The 19,965-nt window shown below is 44.9% G+C and overlaps 1 protein-coding gene across 1 annotated transcript in view; it reads left to right on the top strand.

Annotated features, from left to right (window-relative positions):
- LOC137435422 (uncharacterized) overlaps positions 1-18,752 on the top strand; it is a 104,656-nt gene extending 85,904 nt beyond the window's left edge. Inside the window, exons 16-20 of the mRNA XM_068129203.2 lie at positions 8,516-8,608; positions 8,765-8,816; positions 17,134-17,283; positions 17,509-17,593; positions 18,044-18,752. Of these exons, the coding sequence (XP_067985304.2) occupies positions 8,516-8,608; positions 8,765-8,816; positions 17,134-17,283; positions 17,509-17,593; positions 18,044-18,076 (413 nt within the window). The 3' untranslated portion in view covers positions 18,077-18,752. The remainder of the gene's footprint in view (positions 1-8,515; positions 8,609-8,764; positions 8,817-17,133; positions 17,284-17,508; positions 17,594-18,043) is intronic.
- The last annotated feature ends 1,213 nt before the right edge of the window (positions 18,753-19,965 follow it).

Consider the following 19,965-nt stretch of genomic DNA (forward strand, 5'->3'; position numbering starts at 1 on the left):
TGTATGTGGGTGGGGGGTAGGGGGAATGTGTGTGTGTGTGGGGGGATGTGTGTGTGTGTGTGTGTGTGTGTGTGTGTGTGTGTGTGTGTGTGTGTGTGTGTGTGTGTGTGTGTGTGTGTGTGTGTGTGTGTGTGTGTGTGTGTGTGTGTGTGTGTGTGTGTGTCGGGGTTGTATCCAAGGGGGTTGTGTCAAAGCATGTCCAATGAAAGTGGGGTTGTATCAAAAGTGGGGTTGTATAAACAGTGGGGTTGCATCAAAAGTGGGTGCGAGTAAACCGGTCATCACTGCCAGCAGTTTTAAAGTGGCAGTTCTAGTTATTAGGTTTACTCTCCATGAAATGGAGAGAAACCTATTATTACTGCTAGAGTTTTTCTTATTATTCTTCCACCCTATTTTGCACCTCCGAAAACTTCATAATTAAGTTTCTCAGCAACCGCTGGTCGGATTGACAGGAACTTTTCATCAAATGATCGGCTCGGCTCGTATAATTTTTTAATGCTAATGATGGCGTCATAGGTCACGTGGTATGGGCGCCATCTTGTAAAACACCTTCAACTTTGCCCCTCTGCATCTCCGAAACGGCTCAATGGAAAAATTTGATGAATGGCTCATTCTAAAGAACTCTGCAATGGGAACAAAAAACATGTATATTGAGTATATCAAAAATGCTAACGTTAAGAGGTTAGAATTCGTCAAACACAGTTTTTCTCCCCCGAAAAAGAGATTTTTCCCCCAGACGCTTAGTTAAAAAAAACTCAGAATGCGAAAATTTTCGAAGTCATACGTCACATGGTTCGGCCGCCATCTTGTTTTCCGTGAAAAAACACAAAAAACCCTTTTTCTCCAACGGCTGAACGGATCGAGCCCAATCTTGGCATGCTTATTCGGATACCCATGACAAACAAAAAAGTCAGCGAGCACGACGTCATCCGACACGTGGTTTCAGAGTTATGACGTTTTCAAATCTCAAACTAGAAATGGAATCACCTCCATAATTTGTGGAGGTATCGAGTGGAAACTTTACACAAATGTTCCTCATGGGGGGATGTTTAATCGTTACTTGAGACGTTTTTTTAAGTCACATGGTTTGGCCGCAATAAATAATGGAAGTTAAATTTTAAAAAGCTTGTAACTCTTGAACCACTGCATGGATCGACTTGAATTTTTAATGCAATGTAGCTCTCATCAGGTGGAACAAGTGTACAAAATTTCAAGATGATTGGATGTACGGTCGCGAAGCTAAAGTCTTTATTGTTGAAAGAAGAAGAAACACACCATTTTGTCCCCCCAGGCCACGACATCATCCGACATCAATGCGATTGCCATTTTCAGTTTTAATTTCCTTTAAAAAACATTTTCTCTGCAATAATAGGGCCGATTGAGATAAAATTTTCACCATAGGAGGGACTCGGTCTGTAGAATATTTTAATGGTAATTATGACGTCGCAGGTCACGTGGTTCGGCCGCCATCTTGTTTTTCGTGAAAACACGAAAACCCCTTTTTCTCTGCAACGGCTGAACAGATCGAGGCCAATCTTTGCACGCAGAATCGCATGCCCATGACGAACAAAAAAGTCAGCGAGGGCGACGTCATCCGACACATGGTTGCAGAGTTATGACGGTTTAAAGCATGAACCTTTAAAACGTAGCTCCTCCCTCATTTTTGATCCAATCGAGGAGAAACTTCACAGGTTTGTTCAGCATGTCAGTCTACTAAAATGTCATTTTAGAATTTGCGATAGGTCACGTGGTTTGGCAGATATCGTTAATTAAACGATTTTTTTTTTAAAAATGGATATCTCTTGAATCGCTTTATTGATCGACGTGAAACTTCATACTGTAGTAGAAGTCATGAAGAGTAACAAGTGTGCAAAATTTCAAGATGATTGGATGTACGGTCGCGAAGCTATAAGTCTTTATTGTTCAAAGAAGAAGAAACACACCATTTTGTCTTTCCATAACGTGCTCACGATAACGCGATCTCCCGCGGTCATTTGAACTTTAAAAAAAATTATAATTGCAGATTTGTCAATAGATGAGGCATATTAACAAACAAATGAAACAGATTTGCTCAAATTCTGACTATTTTTAACTCGATCGTATTTCACTGAAAGTAATGAGGGACTGAAGAAGAAGATGTCCATCCAGGACGTCATCATTATAACGCGATCTCCCGCGGTCATTTCAACCTCCAAAAAAATTATAATTGTAGATTTGTCAATAGCTGAGGCATATTAACAAACGAATGAAACAGATTTGCTCAAATTCTGACTATTTTTAACTCGATCGTATTTCACTGAAAGTAAGCCCATCAAGGCGCGTACGTAATACACGAAAATACAATGGCCCATTTGCGCATATGCAAACATCCATCCACATATTACGTAAGGTGCTGTGCGAGAAGGAAATGGCTGTCATGGTCGTAATTGGTCTTGAAATTTGCGCAAATAGATGCTCTAAACGATGCCGTTTATTTCGTCACAATCCATCCAGCCGATCTGAAGTTATATGAAGAAATGCATTTACGTCGTGACGTCATCACGCGATTTTCGAATTCAGACGTCTTTTCGGAAATTAAATAAAGATATAAATCGAAATGAATCATGTCTGCGATCTGCGCATGCGCGGTTTTCTCAGTCGCTTTTCAGTGGCATCGCAGTGCAACCCATCTGCGCATGCGCCAGCTATTGAAAATTGAGTCGCCACGGCAAAATCCAAGATGGCCGCCACCATGTATGTCTGAACCTTGCAACCTGCATATCTTGAAAAATAAGCGAAGTAGCAACTTCTAATTTGGTGTGTGGGTGTATCTAGGCACAAGGAAGAACGCTATCGAAAATTGGGTCGCCACGTCAAAATCCAAGATGGCCGCCACCATATATATGTCTGACCTTGCAACCTGCTTATCTTGAAAAATAAGCGTATGTGTGTGTAGGGGGGATGTGTGTGTGTGGGGGGGTGGAGGGATGTGTGTGTGTGTTTGTGTGTGTGTGTTTGTGTGTAGGTGGGGGGGGGGGGGTTGGTTGTGTGTGTGTGTGTGTGTGTTTGGGGGTAGGGGTGTGGGTGGGGTTAGGGGGGATGTGTGTGTGTGTGTGTGTGTGTGTGTGTGTGTGTGTGTGTGTGTGTGTGTGTGTGTGTGTGTGTGTGTGTGTGTGTAGGGGGGATGTGTGTGTGTGTGTGTGTGTGTGTGTGTGTGTGTGTGTGTGTGTGTGTGTGTGTGTGTGTGTAGGGGGGATGTGTGTGTGTGTGTGTGTGTGTGTGTGTGTGTGTGTGTGTGTGTGTGTGTGTGTGTGTGTGTGTGTGTGTGTGTGTGTGTGTGTGTGTGTGTGTGTGTGTGTGTGTAGGGGGGATGTGTGTGTGTGTGTGTGTGGGGGGGGGGGGGGAGGGATGTGTGTGTGTGGGTGTGTGTGTGGGTGGGTGTGTGTGTGGGTGGGTGTGTGGGTGTGTGTGTGTGTTTGGAAGGGTGTGCATGTGGGGGGAGAGGTGTGGGGGTGTGTGTGTGTGTGTGTGTGTGTGTGTGTGTGTGTGTGTGTGTGTGTGTGTGTGTGTGTGTGTGTGTGTGTGTGTCGGGGTTGTATCCAAGGGGGTTGTGTCAAAGCATGTCCAATGAAAGTGGGGTTGTATCACAAGTGGGGTTGTATCAACAGTGGGGTTGCATCAAAAGTGGGTGCGAGTAAACCGGTCATCACTGCCAGCAGTTTTAAAGTGGCAGTTCTAGTTATTATTCTTCCACCCTATTTTGCACCTCCGAAAACGTCATAATTAAGTTTCTCAGCAACCGCTGGTCGGATTGACAGGAAATTTTCATCAAATGATCGGCTTGGCTCGTAGAATTTTTTAATGCTAATGATGACGTCATAGGTCACGTGGTATGGGCGCCATCTTGTAAAACACCTTCAACTTTGCCCCTCTGTATCTCCGAAACGGCTCAATGGAAAAATTTGAGGAATGGCTCATTCTAAAGAACTCTGCAATGGGAACAAAAAACATGTGTATTGAGTATATCAAAAATGCTAACGTTAAGAGGTTAGAATTCGTCAAACACAGTTTTTCTACCCCGAAAATGAGATTTTTCCCCAGATGCTTAGTTAAAAAAAACTCAGAATGCGAAAATTTTCGAAGTCATACGTCACATGGTTCGGCCGCCATCTTGTTTTCCGTGAAAAAACACAAAAAACCCTTTTTCTCCGCAACGGCTGAACGGATCGAGCCCAAACTTGGCATGCATATTCGGATACCCATGATGAACAAAAAAGTCAAAAGGTCAATCAAAAGTGGGGTTGTATCAACAGTGGGGTTGCATCAAAAGTGGGTGTGAGTAAACCGGTCATCACTGCCAGCAGTTTTAAAGTGGCAGTTCTAGTTATTATTATTATTATATGTAAGGTCCCACAGTTGATGCCCCACAGTGTGTCAGAGCAGAAACTCTTCCATGAAGAACAAATAACTGTTTGTAGAACTCCAAGATAACATTGTGAGGAGGCAAAGTTCTGGGGAAGTGTATATAACAATTTCTAGAGAATTGAAAGTCCCCAAAAGAACAGTGAGCTCCATCATTAGAAAATGGAAAGAATACGAAACTGAGACTTCCTTCAACTGGTCATCCGACCAAACTGAGCAACCGGGCAAGAAGGACCTTGGTCAGGGAGGTTAACAAGAACCCAATGACCACTCTGACAGAACTACAGAGTTACTTGGTTGAGATGGGAGAACCTGCCGGAAGGACAACAGTCTCTGAAGCACTTCACAAATCTAGGCTTTATGGGAGAGTGGCCAGACGGAAGCCACTCTTGAGCAAAATACACATGACAGCACACCTGGAGTTTACAAAAAGGCACCTAAAAGACTGAGAGCATGAGGCAAAATATTCTGTGGTTTGACGAGACGAAAATTCAAATCTTTGTCCTCAATGTAAAGTGCTACGTCTGGTGGAACCAGAGCACAGCTCACCAACCATCTAACACCATCCCTACCATCAAACATGGTTGATTTGTAGCATCATGCTGTGGGGATGCCTTTCAGTGGCATGGGAGACTGGGAGACTTGTCAGGATGGGGGGGACAATTAATGGAGCCAAATACAGGCAAAGCCTTGAGGAGAACCTGCTTCAAACTACAAAAGACCTTAGACTGCAGCGAAGATTTATGTTCCTACAGGATAATGACCCCAAGCATACAGCCAAAGCAACACTGGAATGGCTTCAGAACAAGAACATGAAAGTTATTGAGTGGCCTATCCAAAGGACAGATATGAATCCCATTGATAATCTGTGGGAGGACTTGAAGATTGCTGTTCACTGACGCTCCCCATCCAACTTGACACAGTTTGAGCAAATCTGTTGGGAAGAATGGGAGAAACTCCCCAAGTCCAGATGTGCAAAGCTGATAGACATACCCAAGAAGCCTCGAAGTTGTAATCACTGCCAAAATGTGCTTCTACGAAGTATTGAGTCAGGAGGTTGAATGGTTACAGTCGTGGTCAAAAATATTAGCACCCTTGCACTTTTTTCAACTAACTCACAATGTTCTCTAAAAATAAGTTGGAATTGGCAAAAGTATTTGGTCTCCACAATTCATTACTTCACTGTTAATATTACCGAACCTTTGTTTTTGATTCAGAACTTAATATATCCTTTTAAATCAGAAAATATAAAGAAATGGCTTTGACAAAATTATTGACACCCCAGACTTTTGGCCTTTGGACAAAATATCTACAGTCAAGCACTCCCTGTAGCCATGAATGAGCTTCCTGCATGTCTCTACTGGCAGGTTGGCCCACTCTTCATCTGCAAACTCCTCCAGCTCTCTCAGATTTGAAGGGTGCCTTCTCCCAACTGCTGTTTTCAGATCTCCCCACAGGTGTTCATTCGGATTTAGATCTGGAGTCATTGCTGCCACTTTAGAACAGTCCAGCGTTTTGTCTTGAACCATTCCTGGGTGCTTTTTAAGTGTGTTTGCGGTCATTGTCCTGCTGCAAGACCCATGACCTTCGACCGAGACCCAGCTTTCTGACACTGGGTTGAACATTGTGCTCCAAAATCCCTTGGTAATCTCCTGATTTCATGATGTGATGCACACATTCAAGGGACCCAGTGCCAGAGGCAGCACAGCAACCCCAAAACATCACTGGACCTCCATGTTTGACTGTAGGAAGGTGTTGTTTTCTTTGAAGGCTTCATTTTGTTTTCTGTAAACATAGAGATGATGTCATGTGCTTTACCAAAAAGCTCTAATTTGGTCTCGTCTGTCCACAGGATATTCTCCCAGAAGGAGTTTGGCTTGTTCAGGTGTGTTTTGGAAAACTCCAGTTGGGCTTCCTTTTGTCTCTTTCAGCAGTATATTCCTCCTGTCTCCGACTATGAACCCTCTTTCATTGAGTTGGCGACAGATGGTGCAAGTTGAAACTGTTGTACCTTGTGTCTGAAGGTCAGCTTGAATCTGTTTGGCAGTTGCTTGAGGTGCTTTCTCCACCATTTGAACAATCCTTCGCTGCAATCTTCGATCAGGTTTTCTCTTGCGGCGACGTCCAGTGAGGTTGGCTGCAGTCCCATGGGCCTAAAACTTCCTCATAACTATGTACGGTGGATACAGGAACATCAAGGTCTCTGGACCTTGTCTGGTCTTGTGCTTGTCCATGCTTGGCTACAATCTTGTGTCTGACCTCCTCAAACAATTCTCTGGTTTTCTTTCTTTTCTCCATGCTCATTATGGTCCACACAGTGACACAAAACAGCAGAATGACTCCTCTTCTCCATTCAAACTAGTTGAATGGGTGATTTTTATATTGCAGGCACCTGCAACTCCACCACAGGTGAGTTCAATTCCAAAGTAAAGGAGAATTACTTGCTTGAAATATGATTATTTCTCACAACTTCTAAAAGGTGCCAATAATATTGTCCAGGCCATTTTAGGATGTCTGTGTGGATAAAGCTAAGATTTAATAATTTTTCTGCTCTTTTTTGTTTTATTCCACTGCAAACCAAATAAATACATAGGTGGATACCAAAATATCTTTTAATTTCAACAATTTTCTGGAAGAAATGGTGCGTTATTTGAAAAAAGTGCAAGGGTGCCAATATGCTTGGCCACGACTGCATGTAAACTCGTTAGTTCTGTATTTCATTTTTAATTACTTTGTAACAATTCCGGAAAAAATATATATCCACTTTAACATTATTCAAATGGCTCATTATGGGAGAAAGTCTCATGGCATATGGCTCATTATTCCACTTTGACATGACATTATGTGCATTTCAGTGAGAAAATATATATTAATTTAGTCCATTTTAAATTCAGGCTGTAAGAATAAAATGTGAAAAAAGTCCAGGGGTGTAAATACTTTCTGAAGGCATTTTATGGCTGACTTCTGGTGCCATTCATGACAAGATTTCTCCAAACCACTGTCCTGCACAGCTTCCCGAAGCTCTGGCAGAAACCGCTTGGTTGCAGCGTTTATCCCATCCATCGGGCACATAGATGGTCTGCCTCTTCCTTTTTTTCCCTTCAATTATACTGAACGTGGTTGACTTCTCCAGACTTCGTTTTCAGCACACATGACATGTCCACAGTATGACAGTTTCTGTTTTATCATCAGTACTTCAAATGTACATGGTGGTTTTAATTTCTTCAATCACTGATTTGTTTGTTTTTTCTTCTTGCGAATACATTCTGAAGGCATTGTAGGGCAAAACACTATATATGGCATAATATCTTAAAGTTGTGGATGGATTTGGACGAAAATTGGTGGAGAGATTGGATCTGTGACGAGGAAGAATTGATTCTATTTTGGTGAAGATTCAAATCCGGAACCAGATCTAAGAATTTTTTTAGAGTCTTCACCATTGAGTGATAGGGCTAATAACGATATATAGCATGATGTTTCAAAAAGTTGTGGACGACTAATGCCAAAATTGGGTGGATGAGTTGGTTTGGCAACAAGAACAAGCCGATTAGATTTCGGTTCAGGTCCTAATCCAGACGTGGCTTGTCAGTGGGATACAAAACATAAACGGTTCAGCCTGGCGGAGGAAGGTATGCTCTCTATTGAGTGCCGTTCTCGTTATTGGATGCATTTCTTCACCATGTATCAGATGGTCGAATGCAGTCCTTCCTCCCTCCAGCCCCCACCCCTCTTTGTTCTCTCCCCCACCCCAATCCGGATCATTTTTCTTGGACCACACTTTGATGTTTTTAATCCAGGGCAACCTCCAACTCTCTGTCTCTGGTGATTTGTACCTGCACCTTTCATGTGCACCTGCACGTCAGTCATTGCTGCTCAGTTTCATGCCCGATGTTTCTATCTTGCCCCTGAACCAACCCCATAAGACCCTCTAGAGATGAGTATGAAGAATTGCAGCTGGAAATAAAAAACGGTTTATTTATCACTGTCAGTGAGTAATGCTCAAACATTAAACTTATTTGTTATATTCCAAATTATATGCATGCCTGTATTGTCATTTTGTTCAAAGGCTTTTGGTTTTTATTTATTTAATTTGTTTGTGATTATATTTCTCCAGTCTGTGAGACGAAAAGCCTTTTGGTGTGCAAGGAATCTGCGGAAGAACATTTGGAGCCATTTAAATCAAAAACGGATGATTTTGTGCAAACTGGTAAGTCACTTAGTGGCACACATGTTGTTTACAATGTTGGCAAATGTGACATCATTTTATTTTGGTCATTGACAGTGCTATTTGTCTTTGTGTGAAACGGTTTTACCTTTGTGCTGATGATGGTGGTTGGGGGTGTGGGGATTGATCTTTGTACAGCAACAAGAGAGCAAGAAGCTACTGAACAATATTTGGAGGAATCTCAGACCATGTAAGTTTGCAAGTTTTGTCTTTGTTTGTCACCGTGATGTGCTGTCGATGAACCAATTGCATCTTCCTTTTTGTCCAGAGTCGATACTTGTGGTGGAGCGAGAAAATAGAACGGTCCAGGATGTTGGTAACAGGACAAAGAACAGTCGAAGGTGGTGAAGGAGTGGCGGGGGGTGGGGGGGGGGGTGGAGGGAACACACCAACATCAAGCTGGAATGCCAAAATGGAGGGAAAATTGGAGGAATAATGGAACACGGGGAAGAATGAGGCGAGGACACTGGGTGAATAAGAGGGGAGGACAAAATGACGTTTTGACAACTAGAATTTGTCTGCATTTCATGCTGTATGAAAGAAGGTGTGGCTGACATTTTTAGCATTAGCCCTTCCACAGAGAAAAAAAAGGCTGGACTTCACAAGTTGTAAACCCAATTACTTTACCAGTTAATTGGGTTTATATTGATTAGAATGGAATGTTTAAATGGCAATTCTGGTTGATGAATGCTGAAACGAACCGCAAAATATTTAGTTGGGTTTTTTATTTGTCTACTAATAAAGCCCAAGGAAGAGTGTGCATATAATCACAGTAGCTTGTGCATGTATCACAAAGGCATTCGGAGACATATTGTACTTTTGCAATGTTTTGTGTGGAGTCAGTGATTTCCCATTTCAAAAAGTGCTGTTTCTTCTGCCAAAAAAAACCTAAAATCCGTTTCAGAAAATATATTCTGTTTTGTGTTATTGATGGAAAAATAAGCATTTGTGCACCTACATTGAAAACATAAATACAATTTTATTCAGGTCTTAGTCCCTCAACTCTGCAATACTTCTGGGCAGTGTGGGCAGTGCCACCAACGTGACATGGAAATGTGGGAAGTGATAAAATTAAAATAAAATTATAAACATCAGGTGGGGAAAATGTGGAAACCAGATCCATGGGACGTACTCAACTAAATTAATTATTCATTAGGATGTCCATGTATGATCATCTACAAATGATGTACACAGCTGTAGTGGGATGCACATTGACATAAGTACACAAGGAGCGTTGTCATGACTTTTCGCACACATTTCAATGTTTTCTATAACGAGTCACTTTTGATTGGTCAACTAATTTTCAATGACAAATAATTTCTACAGATTTTCTCCAATGGGCCTTCATAAGAATTTTCATTTTGTTTGAGGTGGTTTTTAATGTGTATTTTTGACAAACTCATCTGAATTTTCATCATTTTTCTTTCCCTGTTAAAAAAATAAGCGTTAAGCCTCGGTCCCCCGTCGGGGAAGTGATGTGAGTTGACAAAGTGGAAGACGCAGAAAACATGCTATATGATATTTCGCTCACAAGGTTCAGACATACATGGAGGCGGCCATCTTGGATTTTGACGTGGCGACCCAATTTTCAATGGCGTTCTTCCTTATGCATAGATACACCCACACACCAGATTATAAGTTAGTAGGTCGTTTATTTTTCAAGATATTTCGCTCACAAGGTTCAGACATATATGGTGGTGGCCATCTTGGATTTTGACGTGGCGACCCAATTTTCAATAGGGTTCTTCCTCATGCCTAGATGCACCCACACACCAGATTAGAAGTTGGTACTTTGCTTATTTTTCAAGATATTTCGTTCACAGGGTTCAGACATATATATGGTGATGGCCATCTTGGATTTTGAAGTGGCGACCCAATTTTAAACAGCCTTCTTCCTTATGCCTAGATACACCCACACACCAGATTAGAAGTTGGTACATCGCTTATTTTTCAAGATATTCCGCTCACAAGGTTCAGACATACATGGCATCAGACATACATGGTGGCGGCCATCTTGGATTTTGACGTGGGTTGCACCTACACACCAAATTCGAATGCGGCCCTTCGCTTACGCACGCACGCACGCACGCACGCCCGCACGTCCATCTGCATGAGATGACCGACGTTGTTTTCACCGGCGATTGTATTTTCAGGGAATATTCTCACCGGATATTAAACAGTGGGACAACTCGAATCAAATTTCACTTTGACTTCGTTCTCCAGCGATTGTTAGATCGAATTGTATTCAGTATTTGGTGCTTGAAATCGAGATTCACAGTGACGCTCGTCAGAAGCAGCTTTGATTGACGTTGGTGGCATTGGCTGTGTTCGTGCTCCGCGTATAGATGGTATTTATCATGCAATTAAATGCGATACTTATTGATACTTTTCGTAAATATGCCTGTAGCCAATTGCACAAACAAAATTAGACAATTTAGTTAACTTCCTTTTTTGTAATTCGACCTGATTAATCGTGACATTTTCTGCAGTTTACTACATTCCGTTTTTTTTCCTGTCAGGTTCAGTTTTCTGTTTTGAGTCCGAATCTTAGAATTGTGTTTCATGATTGTGGGAAATCGCTGGCTTTTTTTTCTTTGGTTTTAACTGGTATGCTTTTTGCATAATTGGATTTATATGTGCAGCTTTTATGCCCCAATTGACGAAGTAGCCAGAGGCATTATGTTTTCAGGTTGTCCCTCCGTCCGTCCATCCGTGATAGATTTTCGTTACCACGATAACTTGAGAATGGCAGAAGGGATCTTAGTCAAACTTGGTGGAGGTATGTATAATGAGGTAAAGATGAACTGTTTCGATTTTGGGGTCATGAGGTCAAAGTTTAGAGGTCATGTGTAAAAAATCCTATTACTGCGATAACTTGTGGACCAGTGATGAGATTCTGACCAAATTTGGTACAATTATGTAGAATGATGTAAGGATGAACTGATTCGAATTTGGGGTCAATAGGTCAAAGTCTGTAATAGGTCTATAACTTAAGAACTGCTGAAGGGATCTAATTCAAACTTGATACAGATAAGTATAATGATGTAAAGATTAACTGATTCGATTTTGAGGTCCTGAGGTCAAAGGCCAAAAGTCAAAGGTCATGTCAGGTAAATTGTGACAACTTGTGAATAGCTGAAGGGATCTAATTCATACTTGGTACAGATATGTATAATGATGTTGTGGGCGTTACCCCATTGGGACATAATTCCACAGGCACGGGACCAGTGGGGCTATTGATTGTATAGGCGTGGCGTGCTCTCGGTTGTTGGAGCCACGCCCCCTTAAGAGTGAGTTGTGTTATAAAAGATGCACGAGTTCCGGTTTGAGTTTAGTTCTGTTGGAATAAAGGAGCTTTGATCAAGCCACGAAGTGCCTCGCCCTCTCGTTATTCGCAACTCCTACATTGGTGACCCCGTCTTGCTCTCGAACGTTTTCGGAGCTTCAAACGAACATGGCGACAAGCGTAGTTTCGATTAAACTGCCGGAGTTTTGGGAACGACAGGCTGCCGTTTGGTTCGCACAAGCTGAGGCCCAATTCGCCATTCGGAGCATTTCTGCTGACGACACGAAGTATTATTATGTCGTGTCTGCGCTCAGCGGCTCCACTACGACCAGAGTGGTGAGCCTTCTCCAGGATCCTCCGAAGGGCGGCAAGTACAAGACGCTAAAGGCGCTGCTGCTCGAAACCTTCGAGCTCACTGAGGCCGAGCACGCCCGCCAGCTACTTTCTCTACTTGGGCTGGGCGACTCCAAGTTGTCGGAGCTTATGGGCCACATGTTTTCTCTCCTGGGCAGCCACCGACCATGTTTCCTCTTCAATGAACTGTTCCTGCAACAGCTGCCAGGTCAGGTACGGACAGCTCTGGCCAACTCGTCTGTTAAGGATTTCCACGCCCTGGCCAGGGAAGCAGACAAGTTTTTCTCCGCCAGACAGCAATGTAGTGCAGCTCCATGGGACCCCGGCCCCGTCGAGCCTACGCCGCTGGCGGACACCATTGTGGCCGCCATTACGGCCCAGCGGCAGAAGACCCCAGGCTTGTGCTTTTACCACGCAAGGTTTGGCCCCAAGGCCAAGGCATGCCAGCCACCCTGCAGCTTCAGCGAGTCGGGAAATGGGGTGGCCGGCGCCCGTTAACTGCCATGAGCGTCAGCCGTTCAGGCAGTTTGCTGTTCATTTCGGACACCGACTCCGGACATGGTTTCCTCTGCGACGCAGGTGCCCAGGTGAGCGTTCTGCCTGCGTCGGCATTGGACCGGGAGGCAGGGAGTCACAGCCCCGCCCTGGAAGCCGCCAATGGCAGTGCTATTCAGGCTTTTGGCAAACGGACCGTGGCACTGTGCTTGGGCGGGCAGCGGTTTACATGGGATTTTGTCACGGTGAGGGTGTCCACCCCCTTGCTGGGCGCTGATTTCCTCTTCGCCAACGGCCTATTGGTGGATGTTAAAAATCGCCGGCTCATTAATGCGGAGACATTCAGTTCTCTTCCATGCTCGCTGAGCGGTTCCGGCTCGACGAGGCTTGCGTGCACGCTCTCGACCTCTGATGAGTTCGCCCGCCTCCTCACCGAGTTCCCGGCCCTTACACGGCCCACCTTTTCGGCCGTTGCCGTCAAGCACGGAGTGGAGCATCACATTCCGACCACCGGCCTGCCTGTCTATGCCCTGGCTTGACGCCTCGACCCGGGGAAACTCGCTATCGCAAAGGCGGAGTTCAACACGTTGGAGCGTCTTGGCATCGTGCGACAGTCCGACAGCCCGTGGGCCTCGCCTCTCCACGTTGCGCCGAAGCCGGGTGGCGGTTGGCACCCATGCGTGGATTATCTCTGCCTTAACGATGCCACTACCCCTGACCACTACCCAATCCCGCTCATCCAGGATTTTTCTGCCCGCTTGGCCAGTAAAGTTTCTGCCCGCTTGGTCACCTCCGAGCGCTCTCCACATTGCGCCGAAGCCGGGTGGCGGTTGGCGCCCATGCGGGGATTATCGCCGCCTTAACGACGCCACTACCCCTGACCACTACCCAATCCCGCACATCCAGGATTTTCTGCCCGCTTGGCCAGTAAAGTTTTTTTTTTTCTAAGGTGGACCTCGTTCATGGTTACCACCAGGTCCCCGTCTGGCCCCAGGACGTTCCTAAGACCGCGGTGATTACACCGTTCGGGCTTTTCAAATTCCTCCGTATGCCTATTGGGCTCAAGAACGTGGCCCAGGCTTTCCAGTGCCTGATGGACAGCGTTTTGCGGGATTTGCCATTTCTGTTCGTCTACCTGGACGATATCCTCATCGCCAGCGCTTCCAGAACGGAGCACATGCTTCACCTCCGAGCGCTCTTTGAATGCCTCAGTCAGCACGGCCTTATCATTAACCCGGCCAAGTGCTTGTTCGGGGTGGCTTCAATTGACTTTCTCGGCCACCACATCACAAGGGAGGGGGCTGTCCCACTGCCGTCTAAAGTGGAGGCTGTGAAGGGTTTTCCGCGCCCCCTCACCGTCAAGGCCCTGCAGGAGTTTTTGGGCATGGTGAACTTTTACCATCGTTTCGTACCCAGTGCGGCCCAGCTGATATGGCCCCTTTTTGAGGCCCTCAAGGGCAAGCTTACCAAAACGCGCCATTGACTGGACCGAGGAGATGGCCAAGGCTTTCACGGATGCTAAACTGGCCCTCGCCAGCGCAACCATTATGGCGCATCCATCGCCCGATGCACCGATTGCTCTCACCACGGACGCTTCGGACTATGCGGGTTGGTGCCGTGCATGAGCAGTGGGTCAACGGGGCATGGCAGCTGCTTGCTTTTTTTAGCTGGCAGCTCCGCTCTAATGAACGAAAGTACAGTACATTCGATCGTGAGCTCCTCGGCCTCTACCTAGCTGTCCGACACTTCCGTTACCTGTTGGAAGCCCGCCCGTTAACGGCGTTTGTGGACCACAAGCCCCTGGCTTTTGCCATGGCCAAGGTCTCGGAGCCGTGGTCTGCCCTTCAACAACGCCAGCTCTCCTTCGTTTCCAAGTTCACGACGGACATCCAACATGTTGCTGAGAAGGATAATGCGGTCGCCGATTGTCTCTCCCGGTCCATAGTTGGCGCGGTTCACCTTGGCATCGACTACGCCCACATGGCGGCTGATCAGATCTCCGACCCGGATGTCCAGGCCTGCAGGGCGGCAGTCACGGGGCTTCGACTGTCTGACGTGCCGTTCAAGGACACGGGCACCACGCTACTGTGCGACGTTTCTTTTTGTCAGCATCGCCCCGTCGTACCAACCAGCTGGAGACGGCTGGTGTTCCATGCCATCCATGGTCTTTCTCACCCGGGCAGGAAGGCATCACAAAAGTTGGTGGCAGCGAAGTTCGTTTGGCACGGGCTCAGGAAGGATGTGCGCGACTGGGCCAACACCTGCGTCGAGTGCCAACGCTCGAAGGTGCATCGCCATACCCAGGCCCCGTTGGTGCCATTCACAGTGCCCGAGCGATGGTTTGACCAGGTTAACGTGGACCTGGTGCCTTACGACAGACCTTTCCACGTTCTGGAGGCCGGGGAGAAGTCCTTCGTGGTCAACATCGGCGGTAAACCGGACCACCTTTCGGTGGACCGCCTCAAGCTGGCTCACTTGGACATAGACCAGCCCCCTCGGTTGGCTCAACCCCCACGGCGGGGCCGTTCCCCATCGGGTAAGTCCCCGGTTGGCCCGCCTACCGCCAAGCCGCTAACAGTCCCTGCTCGGGTCATCAGGGGTCGTTTCGGCCGGGTGGTTAAGGCCCCCCGAAAACTGACATTGCCCGTGTGAGTGAATTCTGGGGGGGGGGCGCATGTGGGGGTTACCCCATTGGGACATAATCCACAGTCACAGGACCAGTGGGGCTATTGATTGTATGGGCGTGGCGTGCATTCGGTTGTTGGAGCCACGCCCCCTTTAGAGTGAGTTGTGTTATAAAAGATGTGCGAGTTCCGGTTTGAGTTTAGTTCTGTTGGAATAAAGGAGCTTTGATCAAGCCACGAAGTGTCTCGCCCTCTCGTTATCCGCAACTCCTACAATGTAAAGATTAACTGATTAGATTTTGGGGTCCCAAGGTCAAAGGTCAGAGGCCATGTCATGTAAAAATGTGATATCTTGAGAACTGCCGAATGGATTTCAATCAAAATTGGTACAAGTATTATATTGATGTAATAATGGAGGCGTAGGCATATCGGTCGACGTCATGATGTCGAAGAGTTTTGTTCGAGTTATATTTGAGTTTAATGAAATGAAGGTATGAATCCCCAGTTGGAACTGCTATTAGATTACATCAATGTAGATTAGGTGGCATGTTTCGTGTTTTCATGCGAGGGTGTCGCTCGTGCTGCTTGGGTTCCAAGTTTTAATCCAATGGACTGCATTAATTTGTCTATCGTCTACTTGTATCCTTGTAATTTTGGTAAAAATAAACTTATCTCCTTGTGCAGCATATGCGGTCTGTGTCCAGACTCTTTTACAAGACATGCACAGTTGCACATGCGTACCATAAGGGAAGCAATTGCAAGAATAAAAGCTGGTAGGTCTCTGCCTATGGATATGCTTCATTTCCTTGCAAGGTGTATTCCTTTGTGATCTTCAATCCTAATTGTTCATTTTGTTACGCAGTATTTTTTTAAAATTCTTTTGCAAGTCAATTTCACATTTACCACCAAAAGCCACTTGCATGAGTACTTTGTGTCCCTGTTCGCTTTTTTTCCTCCTTGTTTTGTTTTCCCCCTTCTTTTTTTGTGAAAAGAAGGGAGCTCGACAATGACGGGGGAAGGGCACCCATCAATGACACACACCAAAAAGGTTTTCACTCTGGTTTCTTTCTTGTTTTCTTGTTTCTCCGGCCGATATCTCAGCCATCCTTTGAGCTCGGAAGCTGAAATTTTGGCACAATAGTGAGCAAGTACTTTGGCAAAACGGTGTTTTTTTGCTTTTTGATTAATCATTTAATGAAATTATCTTAATTCTTATCGATCTTATCGAACTTCATTCTTATCGATTAATTAAAGTGCTTATTTATTTCCTTTCTCATCTGGGCAATATCTCAGGCACCTTTTCAGATATGAAGCTGATATTTGGACACAACAGTGACCAAGTGATTTGGCTGTAAAGGGTATTTTTCATTTATTGATTAATCAATTAATCGATTAATTATTTATTGATTAGTCAAATAATAATCAATTATTTATTTAAATTTTTCGATTCATGACTTATTTAATTAATTTTCAAAAAGCTACAGCTTCGGATGAAACACTGGTGTTTGAGGTAGGCTATTAGCCAATTGATTAAGAAATTATTTTACGATTACTATTTATTGATTTTAATTATGCAATTAATCAATTATTGTGCACCTCTCCCTCCCAATACAGTCTATGTGTTGCACGACAGTATCGCCGGACGCCAAAGGTGCCCTGGCAGTGCCGCGCTGGAGGTTGTTATTTATTTATTTGGCATGGGGGCGGTGTACTTTGAATGTATCTGTTCTTGTTTGTTTTTTTGCCAGCTTTCAGAATATGGCAAGGTTCTTCAGTGTGAAGCCAAAGTCTGGTGATAAGGAAGTAACACTAAACCATTTCTTCACTATTTGGTACGAGTTCTCACTGCACTTCAAAGAAATGTGGGAGAAGGAGAGCAAGCTCATCGCCACTGAAATGTATGATCATGTTCTGTTACAATGTATTATTGTTCCCTTTACCCACAGCAATTTTGGCTTATAATGTTTTTTTTTCTTTACACTTGCAAGTTGCTTGTTGATGAGCTTTGCATTTCATCACATTTATCCTCGCTGAAAAGTAAATTATGCTCCATCCACTTATTTTGTTCACATTGTTGGAAGTGTATGGCCCAACTTTGGTTGTTGTCTCTCCTTTACACACAGGCTGAAGAAAGCTCAAGAGAACATAAGTAAATTGGTGGTGGAGGAAGACAAGACCCCAAACAAAATGAAAAAATCCACAGGACTGGTAAAGTTGGTACACTTGCATCCAGGATTGTGTAATGCCATGGTTTTGTTTTATAAAGCTCTTGCAATGTCGTTGCCTCTTACACAAACATGTAACATGATCTTACTGATCTTAAGTAAGATCAGTTAAGGTTAAGGTGGCTGTCTTGAGAACTTAGTTCGGGTCCGAAGTTTGAGCCCCTGTTAATCTGTTGAATGAACACCCGTTGGGTTGACTCAGCCTGTCATCCTTCCACGGTCGGTAAAATGAATACCAGCTGACTGGTTATCGAGAGGCATTGCATCAGTGGCACCGTACCCCCAGAAAATGATGCAACCAGCAGTAACAGCCTGCACACGAACTGCCACCACTGCTTATTCAACGTGATACATGTTGCTGAGTGAAAGCGTATTATGGACTTGTAATTGTTTCTAATTTATTTGTTTGGACGTGTTTCTTCCTGGTGAGCAGAAATCCAAGCTGAGCCAGAAACAAGTGAAGTGATCACCTTGATGCTTTTCCTGGGTGAACTTCAATTTCAGTGAACAAGGAGATCGTCTAACATGACACTTCCGGGTCTCTGAGAAGAAGCAAATAAACACAGTACCGTGTGCACTGGATACCAAAGCTGAGGTCCAGGAAACTGATGAACTGAGTGACAGCAAGAATTGTAATCTGGATTGTAATTGTAATCTGAAAATGTTGAACCTTCTGCAGTGCACCAAATTATTTGGTGTTTTCTTGCGAAACGACATTGCTCCACGTAATATTGTGTGCGGCTATTGACTTCTGCAGTGTTCATTTATATTCTTAAACGGTTTGGAAATGTATTATAAAATGTGTTGTTTATAAATTTTACGATAATTGTAATAAAAAGCGTGACGTTTTACGTTTGAAACATCTTCTCTCTCCTTAAGGTCGCATTAAAGTGAGTTTAAAAAAACAAGCATAATTGTTTGCCTTTTTAATGAACAATAAAGTTATGTTGTCTTACATAACCTTCTCACCTTTGTGCCATTTTAAGTCAAAATAAACTTGGTCGTTACTTTGACCTGCATTGCCAATATGTGTTATGTTTGAAGAAAACATTTTAATGATTTATTTGCATCTTGTTCATAATGGACACATCTGGGTAATAATATTGGTGGTAATAATAAAACAGGATTACCACTTCTTTTTTTTTTTTCCGAAGGTTCCCAATTAAACCCAAATGTTGGCATAGCAGGAATAAAGCTCCACCACATCTTTTGAAATAATCTTGTCAATGGATCCGGAACGAAATCCAAGACACACACACACCGCCCGTCCACGTTACAAAGGGGGGGATTAAACCCCTTTTTCCCCTTGGGTCTTCGTGTCCACGAGGCCGAATTGCCACTTCTGCAGCAAGTGTGAAAAAGGGTATCGGGTCGACGCCGCACGTACCTTTGACCCACGCTGCTACGAAATCGGGGACCGGACCTCGCACAAGCCACGCTAATCGATTACGCCCGAGCAGTGTGCGTATCACATGACTCATGCCGTTACTTTTATGGAACCCGATTCGAGCGGTTTTATTCGTACTATGCTAGGCCAATTAATGGAAGGGACGGGAACGGTCAAATCAGAGGAAGAACACGATTTATTATTATGTACAGTGATTCGAATAAAGGAAAGGGGACACAGAGCAGGCACTTAAGCAATGTTAACTTATACCCAGACACAGGGCCCACTCACTCACACGGGGAAAAAGAAGGAAGGAAGTTCGCGTTCCCACACGCGTCTGGCGTCGTCCACTCCGGACAGCTCTCTCGGCATGGCCCTATGGTTCTCACGGCACGTGCAGGGAAAACGCAGGCAAGGAGATGGCGCGTCTGTGGCCCGGAGCGGGTCGTCTTCACAAGCGCGATTTATACAGCGCAGAGCGCAGGGAACGGGGCAAGTTCGTGCACAACGATGATAACAGGCAATAATTGTTCAGGGGCTGGGCGATTGACTGACTGACTCAAGCTCTCACTCAACTCGACCCCAGCTCCACTCGCGTTCTCGTGCGTTCTGACGTGGCGGGCTCAGGGCAGGGTTTTATAGCTCTGCCCCGGCCTTACCCAAATGTTCCATGCTCCGCCTCCCGTTGCCGTGGTGAGCCACTCCCCTCGAGCTCTGATTGGCGGCTCATACTTACCGGTCACTCCCCCTGCAGCTCCCCCCTTCGTCCTTGCCAGACTTGTTCAGGCCGAGCACGTGGCATTCCAGTGCAAAAGACACCTAAGCTCACTGGCCTACTCAACGCAAAACTAACACAGGAAAGGAGACTAACTTACATTTACTAAGAAATAACTACAATATAGCTACATGTTGTGGTGCGTCTACCTGCGAGGGGGGTTATCCTTTATTCCAAAACCACAATACATATA

The sequence above is a fragment of the Myxine glutinosa genome, chromosome 1, assembly GCF_964187855.1.
Source record: "Myxine glutinosa chromosome 1, kmMyxGlut1.1, whole genome shotgun sequence".
Lineage (NCBI taxonomy): Eukaryota > Metazoa > Chordata > Myxini > Myxiniformes > Myxinidae > Myxine > Myxine glutinosa.